The 21,797-nt window shown below is 36.0% G+C and overlaps 1 protein-coding gene across 1 annotated transcript in view; it reads left to right on the top strand.

The window, feature by feature from the left end:
- Positions 1 to 21,797, top strand: part of LOC125233833 (mucin-5AC) — a 99,271-nt gene that overhangs the window by 30,289 nt on the left and 47,185 nt on the right. Inside the window, exon 2 of the mRNA XM_048139967.1 lies at positions 14,339 to 14,373. Coding sequence (XP_047995924.1) covers positions 14,363 to 14,373 — 11 coding nt within the window. The 5' untranslated portion in view covers positions 14,339 to 14,362. The remainder of the gene's footprint in view (positions 1 to 14,338; positions 14,374 to 21,797) is intronic.

Genomic DNA, 21,797 nt, shown 5'->3' with positions numbered 1-21,797 from the left:
ACTAGAATATATTTTTGTAGAAATCGTCGTCAGCCAAATATTGTTTCGCGATTGCAGCATTAGCCCAATAATAAAAGTTGTTAATTATGACCTCAAAAGTTAAAACTTGCTTACTGGTCTAGAGTTAGAAATGGTTATGTCAAGTATGTACTTTTAGATATAAGTACGAGTATGGATTATTTGTATGATATATTAAAATTTTGAGTGGTCAACATAATCTGGTCGTTTTTGGTAAGGCCGTGTCATCATTCATCAATTTTAAATATAATTAATACTGTTTTTAAAGTTAATCGTTAGACGTAATAAATGTGGGCGCAACCTACACGTAGATACGTATTCTCTACTCGTAGTGTGACTCATCAATACCCGTTAAATATCTTAACAGTAAAACTAACAGCCAATATATTTGAGTTATTATTTTTTAGAATTGGCTTATATGTATGTGGCTTTCATAAGAACATTTTCATCAGAATTTCTGTAGGAATTACAGGTGCAATACATTTTATAAACCGTGGGCCAGACGAAATATTAGTTATCGACTCCCAGGTATGTATGAGGCTGTAGCTATGTATGAAGTACCCTTGTGACGGTCAGTGGTGGGTTGTAAAATGGAAGACATAGAAAGACTTGTCATCTCACCCCGTTTTCTACTTTCTGAGATGGTAGTTAAATGCAAAAAAAAATGTCACGCCTATTGCCGTGAATCAAGCAATGTAGTGTAGACTTGGCCTTACAAGCCCCATTACACAAATTGCAGTAATCATACTTGCTTACGTTGTCAGGTGGACTAGGTGATGTCACATAATACATGTATTGACAGTTTCATGCTATAATGAGACATGGTTTGAGTCTACTGGGGTTAAATATTGGGAGACGAGTTATTGTTTCGTTCAATGGCTTGTACAAATATTCTACTCATCATTAATGAATGGTGGGTGTATTCGAACCATATCTATATGTATCTAATCCATATCGTATATAGATCTAATTCCTGTTAGTTTGAATGGCATTTATTTGTGTGATGAGCACAGATATTTTTGTTCCTGTCATGGATGTTTTATTAGTAATAAGTATTTGTATATTTTAAAATATATCGTTGTCTAAGTACCTATAATACAAGCCACAGAACTTAAATTAGATAGAAGAAACAAATTCATATATTTGTATAGGGGCCGAGCGTGTCAAATGTTGTACTGAAGTTGATTCTTGCCTGTAATTTTAAATATGTCTCAGGCTCTTGATTGTTCATAATTTTTGTGTTGTTGCAATTGAATATCACGTAACGAGGCATTTTTTATGTTTTGGTTGACTTCAACTTACAAAAATTGACGCCCGAAAGCTGCAAGCTGCGAGTAAAGACGGACAACTCAGTGGATTTCACTGAGTTCATTTGACACGCTAAGTAGATACGTTTGCTTGATCTATGGTATATATGACATCTGTGATACAAGCCTTCTTGAGCTTACCATAGGACTCAGTCAATCTGCGTAAGAAGGCCATTTTTTTTTAAATCGGTACTCCCCGCCGTACCGTAATCAGTAGGGTTTCTGATTTCTCGACCTATTAGAAGTCTCGAGTTTCGAGAAATCTCGAGCCCAAAGTCTCGAGTCTTCTCGAGTCTCGAGTCTTTTTTTATAATGGTAAAATTTTGATAAAACAATAAACAACAATATGATTAGTAGTTTTTATTGCACCACACTATTATAAAAAATGCGTAAGAGCAATAAAAATCTTATTTGAAATAAACATAAATCAAATTTTTACAAGAAAACTACAATTATAGTCTTGAAAATAATACCTAATCCTTTAACTTCCCCGCCTGTGCACGGGTTAAGTAAATTAAAATGTCATGTATTAAATCATAATGTCATTGAAATTAAACGTTTAAAATAACTTCTTCTTCTTCCTCGTTTCCTCATTGCCGAGGTTCGCGACCACAAGTAGCGTGTCTCCATTGAACGCGGTCATAAGCCATGTGGACTGCACAGTATACGCTGTCGCCACACGATTTCTTCACACAGTCAGACCATCTCTTACGAGCCCCACCCCAAGAATGTTTACCATTAATTCGCCATATTATGCATTGGTGCTCTCATAATGTGTCCGAAAAATCTGAGGGTCGCTATTGGCATATTTTGGAGAGCCGTGTGGTGATATTCAGTTCTTGCAAAATAGAGATGTTTGTTAGTTCTTCTAGCTTTTCAAGTTATACTCGTAGCAGTCTTCGCCAGCACCACATCTCAATAGCGTCAATCTTAGCCACATCAAAACTTTTCAGGGTCCAAGTTTCGGCACCATACATAAATATCGAGATTATTGAAATAATCGCACTTTATTTTGACGTCGGATTCCTCTGTTCTTCCAAATCTTGTCGAAGTTAGCCATAGCACTCTTCGCAGGTTATCAATGACCCAAGATACATAAACGCGCTGACTTTTTTGTAATGACGAATTGCTTTTAAATAACATGAGGCTGTCAAAACTAGCCAAAGTCGCTGCCAGCTTACGTTAGAATGAGAGGTTAGATCGCTTTATCTCGTTATAATTTATGACCGCCGTTCGACACCGTCCCCACCGCCTCGCGATGAGACCGGGCAGAAGGTAAAAAGTTGCATTTCACTTCAGGTCGTACTTTACATTCGGGCTTCGAGACGTCTCGAGTACCTGTCATTTTTTTCTCGTCTCGAATGAAGCCGAAAGTCTCGAGAAGTCTCGAGTTCGAGACTCTCGAGCAGAAACCCTAGTAATCAGGTATGCTAGCTCTCTGATGATATGATTACCATTAAGGAGATACGTTAGGATAACTAATATATATATCTGCTATACACATAATTAATATAATTATATAAATAACATACAGTGCGTGATATAATCCGCATTAATAAAATATAAATAAATATACAATAATTTACAACAGCGGTCCTCGTGACGTCGAGCGCAATTAATCAAAATTTGCCATAAACAATTTTGTGTACATCGCAAATTCGTGTGTGGATCATATATTGTTCGTCTCAGATACTAATGAAAGAAAGCCAGTAGCTATAAATATGCATATCTGATTTCTCTGCATGCACGCTACTCGAGCGCGTTGGAATCGTATAACGATTTTTTATAGTAAATGCTTGAGACGAGTAATCGATTGATTAGGGGTTATTCTAGTAATCTGTTACGCAATCTATCAATCTTCACTTAATTATTTATAGCGCTTGTAGGTTATTTTATTAAGGAAAATAGTGCTTTATAAGAGTAGACTAATATGGACATCAATTGCAATTATCGCAAAATTAATGCATTGTGACGTTCCGTTATTTTTTTAGCCTGCTTGTTTTCCAAAGGTTGAGCAAAGGCCTTCCCTCTTTTCCTTAACCCTACCAACGTTCTGGTCAGATCTCATTTTAAGTTTTAGGTATCATTAAACTGAAAACTACCGTTTATCTTGTGTTTTACAACAATTTGGCCCACTGTATGTAAGTAATCTACCAATTTCGGTTTACACTTTAATGAAAGCAAGCGTTTGTTTTTGGCTTCTTTTGCATCGGTATATTAATTGTTAATGTTTTAAAGAAACTTATGGCATGAGTTTAATTTTAAGCAGAATTATATAGTTATGTAACAATAGGTGACGTAACTAACGTTCCGGAAGATAACGATTCATACATACTTGTTCTTGTTTGATATATATATATGTATTTATTTTATGAAATCAACATTTTAGACCACACATCCCAAGTTCTTCGACCAGACTTTGATCATTCTCTAAAATCTGCATAATTTATAAAAAGAGATAAATCTGCAAGTTTCTTGCATAAGAGATAAGATTTGGAATGGTATTTCACGAAATGGTGATGAGTAAATGAGTGATGAATATGCATCAGAAGTTATAGCACTTTACGTAACACTTAAACGTGATGGTTTTACGTAGATTTACTTTACCGTAGGATTTGACGGATTAGAATGAAACGAATTGGGCAATTATGTAAAATTGTAGGCTTTTGTATTGTAGTAGCGCTATTGCAAAGTGAATTGAAATTAGATGTTTTGCTGCTACTTTAAATTCGGGTTGCAGCTGTTTTTACCTTAGACATTTTGATGATTGCTCTACCTGGATTAACAAACACTTATATGTAAAGTAAGGAGTTGGATAGAGTGACGTAACATGTATGGAATAAATAACGACTTCTAAGGCTCTAGTCAAAATCGGTTGAGACTGAGCGCACCAATCTTTAGTCCTTCAGATGAACTTTCATCGCATAAATCGCCCCCCTCCTTTCCTGGCAAAATTAATGTTTAATTCACACCTACCTTACCTAATAATGAAAAAGTAAAAATTTGTGTAGGTATTTTTGCTGAATGGCTTGATGAGGTATGTATGTCCAAAATAATGTACTTAGATTGTAAGCATGCAGAACATCAGGGTCACTGTACATTGGCAGGCTTCGCAGGGCTTTCAATTCCTACTATCAGAAAGATTATCTCTGGTTATGATATCTTCACGTAACGCGATGAAAGTACAACAGTCACAACAATTCATTAATGTCACTGTGATTGCAAAGCAAAAGTATTTTAGTAAAAAACGTAAATCGCGCGTTCGTGCGTCACGCTCGATTCGCGGTAGCTCACATGTATTTATTCGGTGAAATGATGGGACAATCACAATTAGCTTTAGATGGACAAGAGCATTCTTTGAAGATATTTTTACGAAGTTAGCGCACAGTTTTGACTTATTAAGAAAGTTTTTAGACGTAGGCAAGACGTACGAGTACTTAGGTTTGGTCAGTTAATTTTATGGATATTAAATATAATGGAAATCACATCGAATATACTACATAGTGTACATATACATGCTAAGGTTTCACGTAGTCATTCAAAACCTGTGTATTAAATATTTTTGTAAAGATGAAGATGATTATTCTCTGTTTGGCCCTATGGTTGACTGGTAGAGAATGCCTTTTGGCATTAAGTCCGCCATTTGTACATTTTTGTATATATTGTGCAATAAAGTTTAAATAAATAAATAAATTATTGGAGGCGTTTATTGCGACATATTTTCAAGAGCTACTTTCCTTAGATGCTATTGACTAGGAGACGAAAATCTGAGAATGTTACGAAAAAGTCGTATTTTGAAGTCCTCCCTACCCTTTCCTAACTGGTCAATAAACCTACCTAGAATGAGAATGCTCCCATAGACCTACACTTGTATGTTATGATTATGTAGAACTGTCCCTAACCACGTCTGTAACTGTACTACTTTACCAGCAGCGGCTGGTCCATACAAGCCGATTCCCACCGGCTTGCCTAAAATTGATTACTAGTAAAGTACCTAATGTTAAGGTAGGTTTCTTTTTGCTTTGGTGTTGCCTAGCAGAAATTTTCACTAGCCGCCACTGCTACTTACTAGTAGCTGTCACTTTTATTTTACTATAATAATAGAGTCCACAGAAAAATTGACGTTCAAGTTCGAAAGATGGAATAATGTCTGACTGACTCACCACTTAGTTTCGAGGCTAGTATAATCTCGTCACCAGACTAGAAATACTAGGAGTAGGTTTATAATGTAAATTGTATAGTATGTATTTATTACAATGGCATAAGGTGCACAATGTCTGGCTGCAGCGAGCGCTGTAATCTTTTCGAATGGCTTGTATGGCTTCCAAACCCTATTTATCTTATCCGGAAGACCGGAAACGATAGAAATAGTGTCATACAGTCAAGTGTAAAAATATGGGTGTACATCTTACTCAAAAATATCTCCCATAGCATCTTAGTCCGGTGTAATAATAAGAGCGTACCAAATTTATGAGACATATTTTTCGATACATGTTTTTGCACTTGACTGTACAACGTGTGACTTAATAGCACAAATATCCCTCAGGCATTTGTGAACTGAGATTTTAAATTTGTTAAAATTGGTTTTGACGTTACTTTCGGTTGTTATAGCTGAAGAGATATTTAAACACATATATTTTGTCTTTACCTATCTTTTTAGTATATTATAGTATAGTAAAGATTGGCCCTTATCTTATAAGGTAGGTAGTAGGTACCATAAATTAAGATTCTACATAAGCGGTGGATTAGCCATCCACCAATCCAAAAAAATACACCAAGTACATAATAAACACCCGCCCGATTTTGGGTCCCACTGTTTCGCGCACGCAACCATAAATTCAACCATATTTTGCGCTTTTTGACATTAAACAAAATAGATCACTCACCTAACTCATCGCGCTTAGGCGCGTGCTTTTGCCAGTTCTTACAAAATGCGTCAAGGTCGTTCCGCCATCTCGTGAAACAATTATAGCAAGTATTTTGTACGGGCTCCAAAACCTCCGCATCTCCGAGGCGGAAGCAGCGGAATTGGCCACGGCCACCGCATTGCCACGCGTTGCTTCCTTCGTGTTCATTACGCAGAACAATGTGCAGGCACGCTAGCATCGAAAATATCTTGCATCCTTGCATACTTGCGTAGGGTTACCAGATTAACCAGATACAAATTTCTGACTCCTTCCTCCCGACGTTTTAACGTAGGAATCCCCAGCGGTAATTAAGAGTTTTAAATCGACCCGAGTTATAAATTCCTTCTTCGTATTAGCAAAGACATACGTAACTCCGTATAGACAGCTAAAGTCTAAGAAAGAAACGTACCTCAAAACCATGCAGAAAAAGGTACGGTGACCTAGATGGCGATACACCTTTGGGGGACGCTCGGCTAGATGGCGCTAATATTAATATTTGACATTTTAACACATATCAAGCTAAGAATATGGACCAAATTGTCAAAACAGAGGTTCAAAAGTTTTAAGCCTGTGTCGAGAGATGGCAGTCTATGCACTGTGATTACACGTTTTACAGTGGCCCTTTTATGTTTAGACACACACAAGTAGCTACCATATTTTATGGTAAAGTAAGTAGTAATAGCTCTTATGGCTCTAGAAATAAAATTGTCTTTTTGTGAGAAATACATATATTATTGCCGGTGACTGTATTGTAAAACATGTTTCTTCTGTAACTTTATTGCTGTATTGCCTAAGCAATCGAAGCATCATGAGACAGGTTAGGTAAGTTTTTTAACATATCAAAAATAAAGGATCAACCGGAGCTACAAAACGTTTGAGGAAAATATCGTGTGCTCTATAAATAACGTAATATTTATATGTTAATTCGCATCTCAGCAATATCTTGCAAAATTGCAGTCTGCATGAGGTCTATTTCAACATTTTCAACACTAAACCTGTAGCAGATAGATCTACCGTATAGCTAGTCTATACATAATTTACCTATCCTCGTAACGCCCATAATACAACAGTTTTGCTAGGGAAATTTGATTCTAGTTGTACTTGAAATTCAGTTGAGTTTCATTTGTATGAAAATTTTCAGGTACAATGAAATGCTACTTTATTTGTTTACATGAAAGTTAAAATTCCATTGAAACCAAATGTTCATCTGAATGTACATTGGGCGGCAAGAGGCTATAGATATCGAAGGCTTTCGTTAAATGACATTTTTAAGATTCAGCTAGTTTGGATGTGTATAAGCAGGCTTTATTCATCTTATAAAACTGTCAGTTTTAGTATCAACAATTAATATGTTGATTCTGTCAAATCTTGGCTCGATACTAATATAATAATCAAGACGCATTATTCAAAAATATAAATTAACTAAATTTTACTTTATAATAGTTGTGTTTGGCTGTTACAGTTGTTACCTAAATGTGGATTGATGTCCAATTATGACAGGTTTCAAACATCAGAAAATCAACACGAAACATCAGTTTTCGCATGTCGAATAAAGCTTCAGAAGTATAATCTCTGAAAGTGAAATTGTCTCTACCACTCTCAAAAGTCTCAAATATCTGTATTTAATGCATTCCACATTGGTTTTACAACTTTATCAACCCTGTTTTAATGAAACCAGACCCACATTATCTTAACGACCAAGTGTTATTCCTCATGAGCCGAAAATTTCTTTATTGAGACGGTAATTTTGCATCTTAATTCGGTAAGTTTTTGCATTTCAAATTGAGTATGATATTACGAAATGACTTGGTTATTGCAATGCTTATTATGTACATACAAGAGAGAGAAAAAGGACAGGGCAGTCTCTTATTTTAGGGTTTATTGAGTTTCTTACTTTAGGAGGTATTTTTGGCTTTTGGGGACTCTGGAATCGATCGAATCGGGGGGATTGAGGGATTTTTGGGGGAAAAAATACCTAACTAGGTCTAATCTCATGGAAAACGTGAATTTTTGAGTTTCTATATGTCTTCCAAGCAATGTTCGGTCGTGAAATAGCTCGTACCTAATATACTTGGAATCTATATATTGCTTCTCTTTTTTGATGCTCGTCAAAAACATAATAACGTAATACTCGTATTATAGCTATCGTAATTTCCGTGCTGATTATTCTACGAGTATGCATGTCTTCATAATTTCTATGAACTGTACAGGAAACAAGCACACTCTAAGACGAAGTATGGACCCAAGTTAGGAGTCAGTCAGAGGCGCCGTGATTGCGGTTGCCCAACGTCTTTCGCAACGCTCCATGCTATTTATGTGAGCCTGGTACCTCGCATTGCAAAAGTTATTAAGCTGCATTCGTTACGCGTGTATTTTAAGACTTTTTTAGTTGTAAAGTTGACCTTCAGTGTTTCCTTTGTATTTAGTAATTTGGTTGTTTAATTTATTCTGATAGGTGTTTTGGCTGATTTTGAGATAACCTAAATAATACTAGGAAACATCAGACAAGTAACAGGCAATTAGACTCTTATTTATTTATATAGATCAAGCGAATATCCATAAAATGCTAAAAAGTTTTGGAGTAACATTACTTAATATTAGTCTGCTTATTTTACTATAGGCATCATTTGAAACAGTTTAGGCTCAAAAAAGCATTTAACCGATTTTAAAAACCGAACTGATCAGAGTGATCAGATCAGATACCTAAATATTTAGAAACTTCGTGAACTAAACTCAGTATGAGGAGTAGAAATTAAATAGTTCATCGCACAACTTTTAAACGTTTTTCAACATTTCTTTCTAAAAATAGTTTTACAACCGGCAATTAAAAAACTGAAAGACTATTCAACCAAATATTAAAGGTAACTCTTTGAACATCAATCAATAAAATTGTATAATTTAACAAAACACGTAAATTTTTGACCCATTCAGCCTGTTTGCCGGTAAAGCATACATTCAATATGTCAATCACCTGTAAAACCTGAAAACAAGACCTTAAATGAGCTATACTGTGTTTTAAATAAGGTTCAAAGTTCGGATCAGCATCAGGCGGGAAGTATTTTAGTATCCCATAAGGCGGCGTTATTGAGTTAACGGATTAGGTACTTATTTCTGTCGAAAGCCATATTTTAATAACTTTATCCATTTAAGCGTTTTTTGGCGATATTTTATACAGTATGTAAACTAACGAAAACCATTTACTGTAACCCGTAAATGTCCAGGTGATACTGAGAAACTTTTACTATGGGATCAACCCCGAAATCACGAAAATATCTTCTGACAGTTTCATAGGTAGTTTTATTTTATAGTAAGTATTTCCTATGGGAGAGTAAATTTTTATTTCGCGTTTTGGGTGTTGGTCCCATAGTAAAAGTTTCTCAGTATCACCTGGACATTTACGGGTTACAGTAAATGGTTTTCGTTAGTTTACATACTGTTTAACACCTACGGTCTGCGTGCCGCAATCAGATAACATTATGGAAATTGTTTTTAACGTTCTAAGTCATATTGCTAGTTAAATTTTTTGTGGCTTGAAAAAGATACATAATTAAATTGAGCTTGAATTTATGTAACTACTTATATACACTTTTATAAGCATGTATACATAACTAAAAGTTGTTTGGTTTAAGCATATTTAAGGCCCGTACCGAAAAGTTTTTTTACAAAGTTTGCATATTACTAAAATACTGGCTGGTAAAAGTTTTTTTTTTCTGTTTATAGTTTTCAGCTTATGTCATTTTAATGTATCAATTGACATTGTTAATTTAGGCTGGGCATTGTTTTTATTCAAAATGCAAGACGATAAATTAACTCGGAGAGAAAATGTTTTGCGAACGTATCTGGAAAATCCCGGTTCATCTTTTGCGGCGGTCGGAAAAATGGTAAATGTAAGTCGTGCAACGGTGCGAAATATAGTTAATCGTTACTTCAATGAATACAGAATTCAAGACAAAGCTCGAAGTGGACGCCCCATAGGTCCGTCAAATAAAATTTTAGAAAAGAAAATAGTGACTGCTTATAAGAAAAATTGTAGTTTATCGGTGCGGGACGTGGCAAAAAAATTAAAAACTAGTACTTCTATGGTCCAGAGAGCGAAAGTACGTCAAAATTTAAAGTCTTATAAAAAAGTAAAAGCCCCAAAACAGTCGATAACACAATTCAATAGTTCCGTTACAAGATCGAGAAAATTGTACAAGCTGCTTTGCGATTTGAACGGAGCATGCGTGCTCATGGACGATGAGACGTATGTGAAAAAAGATTTTTCGACTTTGCCAGGTGATCAATTCTTTACAACCGAATCTAAGGCGAATATCAGCGATCAAAATAAATATATTTTTATGGAGAAGTTTGGAGAAAAATATTTAATATGGCAAGCAATATGCTCCTGCGGGAAACGCACTGGGTCATTTATTACAAAAGGTACGATAAATGCAGATATTTATGTCCAGAAATGTATAAAAGGATTTATTTTACCATTTATACGGCAACATGAAGGGGATGTGTTGTTTTGGCCCGACCTGGCTACTGCACACTATGCCCGAGCCACACAAGAGTGTCTGGCTTCAAATAACGTGCAATGTGTGGCCAAAGATATGAACCCCCCGAACTGCCCCCAACTACGGCCCATCGAGCGTTATTGGGCATTAGTAAAAGCAGAGCTGCGTAAGAACTGTTCACCAGCAACATCAGAAGCAGATTTTAAAAAGAAGTGGAAAAAACACGCCAAGAAAGTCACCGAAACCACCGTGCAAAACTTAATGGCAGGCTTGAAGAGAAAAATCCGCTTATTCAGCCGCAAAACTCAAAAAATATAAAATGTATATATTTTTTGTAAATAGACACTATCCATAATATAACTAAAATAAAATATCTTTGCTGGTCATCATAGTTTTATTAATATCATAATTACGGTATGTAAAAAAACTTTTCGGTACAGGCCTTATGTATCTGTAATCTGTATAATTATATTTAACCTAAGTAGCCTGTGGCGAAGAATAAGCTCAATTATAATAATAATACAAAAAAGTAATATTAAACTTACAACCTTTTTAACCCTTAATTTGGCAAAGTCCGGTGGGACGGACAGGTGATAAAAAAAAATATTTCGCTTTTTAGGTAGAATTTTATTTAATTTAACATATGGAAAGAGACTCTTTTATGATACATGCTTTGTATAAAAATACTATTTGACCACTGTCAACACTCGTTTGACAGTTACTCGTCAAGATGGCACCGCATCAGAAGTCAACTGTTTTTAGCAAAATATTTATGCGTTTTTCTTTTGGTTTTTGTAAGAACAGGGTATTTCTGTTGTATAAATAATAAAATATATTACATAATAGTTGCAAGTGGTTATGTTTTCAATTTATTTCTCAATTTCTAATACTCATAATCATCATCTAAACAAGTTGTCCGCCGCACCGGACAGTGCCAAATATATACTAAATACGATTTGTCCGCCGTGGCGGACTATGCCAATGTTGCGGTGACACGTGTTGTAACAAATTATTATATTGTTTTGTTTATTATTTTGATTTTCTTGTTTTGGTGGCCTGCTTTTATGCTTAGATTTTTTATTTAATCCAACAGCGTGTGGTGCTGGACCAAGCAGTTAAAATTTTGGCACTTTTAGGTATACGTAGTGCGCGGATATTGTGAATGTTACATGTCGCGCGAGGGGCAATAAACATTAAAGAAAACCGGGTAGATCAAAATTTATAATTTGTTTGTCTGCCCCGAACATTGATATAATTAATTTCGGGTAGTTTTGTGTTGTTTACATCTTCGACGACATTTTGCTGGGACATCACTGTCACATCAGTCTGTCGTGATCACGGCCTGTGCAACCTGGCCAAAAAGTCGGAAAAAAGTTAAAATAATGATATTTGACTATAAATATGTGTCAGTTTGATTTTCATACAAAATTATTATATTTGTTAAGTTTTAAAATAAATATATGTTAAGAAATACTTGTTTATTTTAAATGACCGTATGTTTGGCAGTGTCCGCCTCAGCGGACATATTAATTTATCCCAATATTTGGCAGAGTCCGCTGTGGCGGACATATTTTTTTTCCAAAACTAATAAATCTAGATTTTTTAAAATATTTTTCGGACGCTTTAAAAACACCTGTTATTCAATATATTAAGTAAAATCGGAAAATTTATGTCACCAGAGTCTCTGCCAAATTAAGGGTTAAAATTATAACGCTGTTCTTGTGGGATTTAAATGAAAGGGTAAGTAACGTCACGGAAATTGTGCGTAATTTTTTGGTTTTAGTAAGTACATGACCGTTTGGGGGAGCTGCGTACTTTCTCCATACAATGAAAATGTCACCATATATGTCTCGTTGGGTCGACGTGGGCGATAAAGGGCTGATATGATGATGATGATGGTTTAATTTTCAGTTACCTATTTTTTTTAAAGCCTGCACCCTTCTGTTTAGCCTGTTGGTTGACTAGTAGAGAATGTCTTTAGTACAGTCATTTGTACTTTATTTGTTATATTGTGCAATAAAGTTTAAATCAATAAAATAAATGACGACGATGATATGAATTTTCCGTGACGTTTACTTATCGAATAACTTTTACATACATACCTACTTTTACTAAAACGCTAAAAACATTCTAGAGGCTGAAGAGTCTCAGTAGGTGTTCGATTGTGTGTGAACGCGGCCTTACCGGTCAGAGGGCGGGGTTCACCGGGTGCAAAGGTGAATGGATCCTAATGTTGACACTGCCATCACGCAACCCACTACCCTGTTTTGTAACGGCACAACTACACTTCAATTTTACTTCTTGGGACAAAATTACAGAGGGGTTTCACGTACTAGTTTATTCTGCTTATTTGGACTTGTTTGAGTGTTGTATTTAGTCAAAACTATGTTCTGTGGGCGCAGCACACAAGTTGGCAATTACAAAAAGTGCGAAAAGGACAGCCTGACGTCATATCGTTTATCACGCGACCTGACTCCAGCCAGCGTATCATGCTTCCAATTTTATCACTTATCCACGTGGATAAGACATCTGTCACGCTTTGGCAAGTATGTCAGTGTGAGAGTGACAGATGTGTTATCCACGTGGATAAGTGATAAAATTGGAAGCATAATATGCTGGCAGGACACCTGACTGAAGGACAAATGAGAAAGAAATATTTTTAGCATTTTCGCGGTTACATACGATGTTTTTGTCCATGGTTAGTGCACCATGAATGGATGAAACTGTAGGAAATGCAGTCCTTCAGTGGTATGAAAATTTACCAAAGACGATTTGTAGATACTTAGGCAGAAACAAAGCGCCTTCGAAGAACGCCTTACTTTTTTAAAAAGGTAGCTGGAAAGGAGAGTGTCCCTTTAAAATTTAAAGGGACACTCTCCTTGTCTTTAAATCAAGGAACTTTATCAACATAATATCTATTCACATAAAGTTAACAGTCAAGCGGCGACACTGGGGCGTTGCGTATAAGAGTAATTATAGCAAGTAACAAGCAATTACATACTTAACCCACTTCGTTACTTAACTTGCTCCGATCATAAACGATAGACCACATTTACTAAAAAAAACAACATGATAAACTCGTACCAAGATAAGCCGACAGCGACTTTCATGTCCCATCAGTGCAAGTAAACGTCATAATTTCATGATGATTAAAATAGTATGCATCGGCGGGGCTATCAATATCGCTGCTAACTAAGCTTGGTATGACTCTAAGTGAGATTTCACATTATCCCATCCGATATCGACAGAGCTGCCGCCTTGCCTAATTGACAATCGTTGAACCTACGATCGAATCGCAGTCTGGCTGTCGCGTCGCGTCACTATAGAAGAGCGATGGAAATATAGCTACTGATCCGCTTTCGAAGCGCAAGAAATTGTGACGTTGGCTAGGTACAATGAGCTGCAAAAGTGCATGGCGAACTTATCAATGAATTCATAATTTCTCCATGCAATTTTTCAGGTCACTGTACCTCGTGTTTCATACGACTCTTTAGTGTTGGCGAGTGATGGGTTTTACCTGTATTACCAATAGAGCCATTGAATTATTGGGTATTTTAAATTGCATGTCGATTTCATGTCGCATTTCTCATGAGCAATTTTGTTGTTTCAGATAATGACGTTTGCGGAGTGATGCATGGTGGGGAGGTAAATATTCATGAGCAAATTGTTTTCATAGACAGAAAAATAATGTAGGACAAACCAATTTTAATTGTCAGTTTGATCGAAGTACAAGTGTGTAGATTTATTAAAATCTGAACAAGTAGAGCCTCAAACCGTTGAAAGCACCCCTCTGTCGTTCGATTTGAGAAATTACTGAATGAACGTAAGTAATTTAATTATTCAGTTAGTACCTAAAAGGCCATATGTTACATTATTGCGATATACCTATTGCGGATGTTTTTTCACGCTAATGCCTCGATAACCGATGTGCTAACTATCCGATGTACGAATTCCAACAAATATTGTTTTTACAATCTGTACGATGCAACTTTGAACTTCGAAACCTTGTTTATACCTAAGGTACAGTGGGACAAATCTCAATTGGGGGGGCAAATGTAATTGGTCAATTTCTTACATGTTTTATAATGTTTGCATTATTAAACAGAGTGTCCACCGGTTATATGGTAGGCTTGTTCAGTGGATACATGTAGAACTCAATATCATAGTGTAATAATGGAAAAAATGGATCAGTTACAATTGTCCTCCAGCCGAGATTTGCCCCGCTGTACTTTACTGAGTTTCAAGGTCCTTAATCTAATGGGCAGTATGTTGTGATCGATCCCTAGGAGAATTGTATTTATAAAACATCGAACTTTGACGAACATTCGCAATAAATTGCTAAAGCTACGCGCGATTTGTTCTTAGACAGGTAAACTTTATTTTTAGACAAAGAACTGACTTTATCTAAGCAGTGTTACTCAACGTTTATTATCGTCCATCAATATTCTCATGTCAAAGGCTGGTTGCTAACAAGAACAGTGTTTAGAGCAGATCTCTAATGAGCGGAGCCACGCGACGCGTGCGCCGCGCTCCGGCGCGCGCCACGCTTTCTGCGCGCGCGCAGCATGCGATGCTGCTTTAATTCAACCAAAATACTGTAAATAAGTAATAGTGGCTAATGGGCTGTGACAATTACTATCTTAATTATAATAGCCTTTACTTATCTTGGTTTTGAAATCTCGTTAAATAACTAAGTTTGGAATCTTCCACCCGGCAACTGTGTTCCGAGATTTGGTGCAGAGATAGTTGCTACAGAAACGACTACCGTCTTCCTTTTTCGACTAATGTTTTTAACTAAGTATCAAGAAATGTGTAGTTTCTGTGGAGTGTGGACTAGCCAAAAATCCATATCTAAATCGTTATCAATTTCAATATTTTTTCTTACAATATTACCGTTTAATTTTTCAAAGTAGATTAACATGTCCACTGAAACGTACTAAACATGAATAAATCAATGCACATTCGGTATTAACTGCTACCAGAATGGAAGCTGGTCAAGTGGTCACTAGTGTAATAATAACGGTTGCAGTTCTAATGACTGTCATTATGACACGTCATGTTAATGCTTTACTTACGGTAGTTACGGTAAAGCAATGTCTGTTTATGTTTATTGCATCATAAACAAAAGTGGGCATTGTTTTCTTGTTATCTTCAATGAAACGAAATACTTACAAGACTTAAGTAGGTAGCCTCAGAGATAATTTAGAATATTGACCATAGTCAGTCAGAAGAACGTCGAATTGTCTTTGATAAGATGAAATGGGTATATGCAATAAATTATAAACAGTACGTACTTACCGGTGTGGTTGTATCTTACCGGTAAACGATAAATCTGGTATTGAAAGTGCATCATTCAAAGACACTACGAGGGGAGATCTAAAAGGTTGCGGAGTGGAAGACTTATCAATTAAATATGAGATATTATTAACTTCAATTAGTTTATGTATAGTCAACCAATTGGAACCCTAGGCCACTGTAGAACTATGTCACAGTGACGTTATAAATCAGATTGTAAGAAATCTCTTACAGCTTGTCATTTTGACATGGTTGTAGAGTGGCCTAGGGTTCCAATTGGTGGACTGTACCTATATTTAATCGTAGTAGTACCCGGTACACTGAAATGTCGACTAAACATTAGGTCGTCAAATTTATTATTGACGAACGAAATGTTACGTGTGGTGGACATAATGTATGTGGGTCGAAGTCGGTTTCTCGCTGGACGTACGCAATTGTACAATAATTAGAGAGGAATGCAAAAGAAATGCTTTATGCAACCGGAAGCGGTCTGATTAAGTATAATAAGATTAATAAGCATTATAATTTGACTAATTGTTCAAAACATGTGTGGGTTATACCTCGTTATTGGATTACGAAGGCCAAAATATACAATTTTCTACCCGTTCTACGAAATAGGGATGACGTGGAAGTTGATACTAAAACATGTACAGAGTGGGGCCTGTAACAAAGGCGAAGAATTGAACTGTAGGCTATTCTCCTTATACTGATCAACATTTGTTCAGTGACTTTTAAAAATTATGAAGTCTTTAAATTTTTAATTTTTCATACAAAATAAATATTAGCTTCAATGTACGCCATTATTGTTGTCATTGACATTGTCTGTCACACTTTAGACTTAACAGAATTCGCAATACATTACCTCTTAGAAAAAACTTTCAAAGGTGATATAAATCAAAATACAAGTTATTTTTAAAAGTCGCCGAACAAATGTTGATCAGTATAAGGAGAATAGCCTAGAGTTAAATTCTTCGCCTTTGTTACAGGCCCCACTCTGTATATTTTGGGATAATAATATAGTAGGTACCTAGGTAGGTACTTATTTTGTTAGTAAAAACGTTGTACTACTACAGGCGCCAATATTCGCTCTAATAATACAAAACCTTCTGGTCATTTTATTACATCAAGATTTGGTAATAATGAGATTTTAGAGATTGGATCCCCAAATAACCAATACGCAATTTAGAGTTGGACATTTTATTGTAACTTTTGCATTTTCTCTCATAAATGAATCTCTCATGAATACCATAAAATGACTGCATATAGTTTTTCGATGTCGCTATGTTATGTTGAACATTGTGTTTTCTATGCTCTATAATCTACACTGAGAAAAATTACAACCAGTTTTCATGTTCGTTCAACAAGTTTTTTGGTTAAAATAGCGCCTACGTGCTCTTTGGTTCAAACAACAAGCTACTTGTCATTTGAATCGGCAATATATTAGAATCAACAAGTCGATTTTATAAAAACAACCTGACACATATTGTTTTAAACATACGTTTGGCTGATTCAAACGGATAAACCGCAACAAGTCGAACTTGTTAAATTCACAATGCAAATTTCTCTCAGTGATATAATCTATCCCTTTGTGTACCTATATTTAGAATGTAGTGCATCTCGGTGAAATCTGTTACAGATAGCAAGCAGGCTAATAGCCAGGATCACACAAAGCTACATTAGCATGAGCAAAACGACTCGGATAATGCTCACAAAGGGGCATTGTTGCGTCTAGATTTGGATATGTGGAGCGATACGGTAGCATTATATACGTAGTTGGTTAAGTCATGCTAACAGACTTTTAAGAAAAGGATGAAAATGTATGTAAACTAAAAATCTATCTGAGACGGCAAATTTTTGGCGCATAGGTGGCGCCACAACAAATGTCTTGTAGCTTTCGATTATACTTATAGATGGCGTTAAGTGTCACTTTTGACATAGATTTATGGTTCATAAGTGACTCTTAACACCAATCTACAAAATAATCGATGGCATCATCATCCTCCTTGCGTTAGTTATCCCGGAATTTGCCACGGCTCATGGGAGCCTGGGGTCTGATTTGACTACTAATAATCGATGGCAACAAGGCATTTTTTGTGGCGCCATCTATGTGTGGTGCAGTGTATGCGCGTTCTTAGGCGGTCGCATTTTAATGTATGGAATGGTATGCTCTTATATTTAATCTATGGTTTACAGCTAGAGCTAACTATATTTGAATAATCAGCTTTTACGATCAAATAACTTAATGGCTAGTCTTTTACAACACCTAATAAGCCATAAACCCCTGTTACATTGGAACACCGAACAAACGTGTCATTCGCACGGCAGTGTAGTCATTCAGACCAGACAGTTAGTCACATTATACCATATCGTTGTCATTTATCTAAACAGTAGTAGCGAGTGGTTTACGTGAATCTGTATTAATACATAGTTTAACTAAATATTATGAGGTAGAAAATCTCCGTTTTGGCCTGGGTAAAAAATGTAAATAAACAAACGCGTGTTCGACTGTGTATTCAAATGTAGGTGTTACAAAGTTACAATACAATACAAATACTCTTTTCCCCTCACTAGCTTGAAAACACGTGTTTTGTCCTTTAATACCAGCGGGTAAAAACGCATTTTATCCACTAGTGGGTAAAGTAATTTGACCTTGAATAAAGTCAAATTAATTGCTTTAAAATTGATAAAAGTAGGTGAATCTAGTAATAAAGATGATTTACCATTGCACCTGTGAAACTATTGGATGCAGTGATAAACGCATTTTTTGCGTTGTAGTTTCCTCGCTATAGTGAGGGGAAAAGTTTTGAGTTACACTCGGGTGCAAATGTATTTTACTTCTCGTGTGTTAAAAAACTCGCAAGTTCAGGATTCTATTCTCGAACCACTCGCTTCGCTCGTGGTTCAACTATAGGATCCTTTCACGTGCTCGTTTTTCAATTCCACACTCGGCGTTAAAATACAACTTTGCCCCCTTGTACCTATAACAAATAACTATTATTACATATCTAACATAACATCCTAACAGATTTACCTAAGAAGAGGTAAGCAACAGACGTTTTTAGCTTATCGTATCTATTGTCTTACTGGATGTTTTTCTAATGCAGTTTCACATGCGAATGCTTATGCTGAAGGCTTGCCGAATTGAGAAGCTGACCTAGAATTTCGCAGGCATTTGTAGAAGTTATTTTAGAAAAATAATCAGAAAACTAGGCAATAACCTTATCCTGACAGAACAGGGAAATGTAAGGTAAAACATTAAAGTACCGATGTGCTGAACTGCCTATAATATTTCTAGCATATTCGTAGGTTTACTGACGATTCGCCAAAAAACGTTTCCCAAAGTTTCACATCCCAAACTATTATTCCCAAATTATCATTTCCCAAATAAACGTTTGGCAAAACAACTTATCGCAAATTGACATTTAGCAAAACTTTTTTTGGCAAGTATTTGTTTCCCAAAATATTTACTTGGTCAAATTTCATTTTACCAAATATTATTTAGTCAAAGGTATTGTTAGGCAAAATTTCCATTTCCCAATATATTGTAATGAAATGGCGCACTAGAAATTTGTTTGTTGATTTTATACTTTGTGTCCAAGATTTGTGTGAAATAATGTGTATGTCGTACTTTTTTTCCTCCTGCTGCATGCTGCAAATGTCAAGGATGACATTTTCACTTACATGTCCGGATACATTCTATTAATAAGAAACCTTATGTTTTCAAGACCATTATGTTCTATTAATTTTTAATTACTTTAAAAAGCCATTTCCGGTTTGCTCTCTGTCAACCTAACACGCTCCTCCTCGCTTCGCTCGTCGTCGCACCTAAACTGACCCTGTCACACACGAGTTTTCTGTTACAATGCTAATAAAATTATTACATTACATTTATGCCTTGTAATATTTTATTGTCAAACGTGGTTTTGCATGGTGTAATTTGTAGAAACATTTTTTGAGAAAAAAATAGTTGACAAAATAATTTTGTCCAGTAGGTAATATTGATTTGACAAAAATAAAGTTGAGCAAACTTTTCATGTCCAACTGAAGCCTTGGGAATAAAACTGAAATTATCATTTGACAATCTTAAGTGTTGGCAAAAAAATCTTCGGTAAATTAAATTAATCCCGTAGAAATGAAAATGCAAATGCCAAATTATTTTCGAAATTTGCGATGTGAAATTTTGACCAAACATGTTTTTGGGATATAAGTTTTGCCATTAAAAACGTTTGCGAAATAAAGTTTTGTCTAAATAAAATTTGACTAAGTAAAATTGTGCCAAATGATAATTTGACCAAACAAAATCATTGCGAAACATACCTTTGCCAAACAATACTTTGGGAAATGAAACTATTGCGATATGATTATTGGGAAATGAAATTTGACGAAACGTTTTTTGGCGAAACGGCAGGACACCATATTCGTAGTTTATAATGCGGTTCAATTAAGTACGACCTACGACTAGTATAATAAATGAAATGATTACAGATTCGATCCTAATGGTACCTACAGGTCCAGGTATTAGGTACCTATATACCTGATCAACTGAGGTGGTTTGTAAGAAGTTGTAATAGTTTTTATGGGTTTTTTATTAGTATTTTTAAAATTTAATGGACGTGTTGATTTTTATCGATTTGCTGGAGCTTGTTTACTAAATTATACTACGTACTTATAGAAGAAATTATGTTCATAGCTACCCCTATCCCCCACCATTCCGCAAGCTTTTGGACCTCCCCTCGTGCATGTAAGGGCCAATACAGACAGACTGTATTTCAGCCCTAGAAAAGACATCAACTCACATACATATCTCCGATTAAGTGAAAAATATGGTTATCTAATATCACAAGACAAATCGTAACGTAACAATTGAACCTTTGAATGGGTCAAAGATGAGTTCGCCCGGCCGTTGAACTTAATTCTCAAAACCAATTTAACTAATTTTATCAATGATTTATCACAGTGCGTAACTGGCCAATGGTGAGCTCCATAATCTTTTAATAATCGTATCGTATCGACGGTTTTAGCTTGGATTGCGCAAAGTTGTTACATGGCTGGAGGTAGTGAAAAACGCGGGCTTGTTAAGGTTTGTTATGTAACCAGACATAACGTATTGAGATGAATGACACGAACATGGCGATAACGATTGGTATTATTAGAAGCGTTATAACAAATGAAATTATCTCACTTGAGTTGATTCATTTAGAAGGTCGAAACATACTGGGGATGCCGGGATGGCCAGGGGCACCTCGAGCCTTCAGCACATGATATATGTAGGTATAATAATACAAGTACAGAAGGCTCACTCCTTTGATGTTCACAAAATGCCGCCATTCTAAATTCTTACCTTCATAAACAAACGAACCGCATGCGAGCAGCCGACGTTGAATTCTATTGCGCCGCGCGATGGTCGTTATCACAGAATGGGCCGCGAAATCGCACCGCATACTCGTAGCGCGGCGATAGAATCGAAGAGTGAGCAACCCCACCCCTTTTTTTTTGACGGAGTGGGAATGCTGTTACGCACGATGCCTTCAGTAACAGAATTGCATAGGTAACTATAGTTGAAAAAATTCGACTTGGGTCACCGTGAACCATGTGGCTGAATGGCTCAGGCACCTGCCGCGATAGCAGTGGACGCTGGTTCTATTTCAGCCGTGGGCAACTAAAGGTTACAGGCAGTTGGAATTTATTTTAGTTTGGTATGGTGTTGTTTTTGACGACTCCGAAGCCAAGAGCACTGACTTTGCACGGGTTAAGTAAACGAGTCATAAAAATGT

Source organism: Leguminivora glycinivorella, chromosome 15 (genome assembly GCF_023078275.1).
Source record: "Leguminivora glycinivorella isolate SPB_JAAS2020 chromosome 15, LegGlyc_1.1, whole genome shotgun sequence".
Lineage (NCBI taxonomy): Eukaryota > Metazoa > Arthropoda > Insecta > Lepidoptera > Tortricidae > Leguminivora > Leguminivora glycinivorella.
The sequence above is the reverse complement of the archived record's forward strand: the minus strand, read 5'-3'. Positions and strand labels throughout refer to the sequence as shown.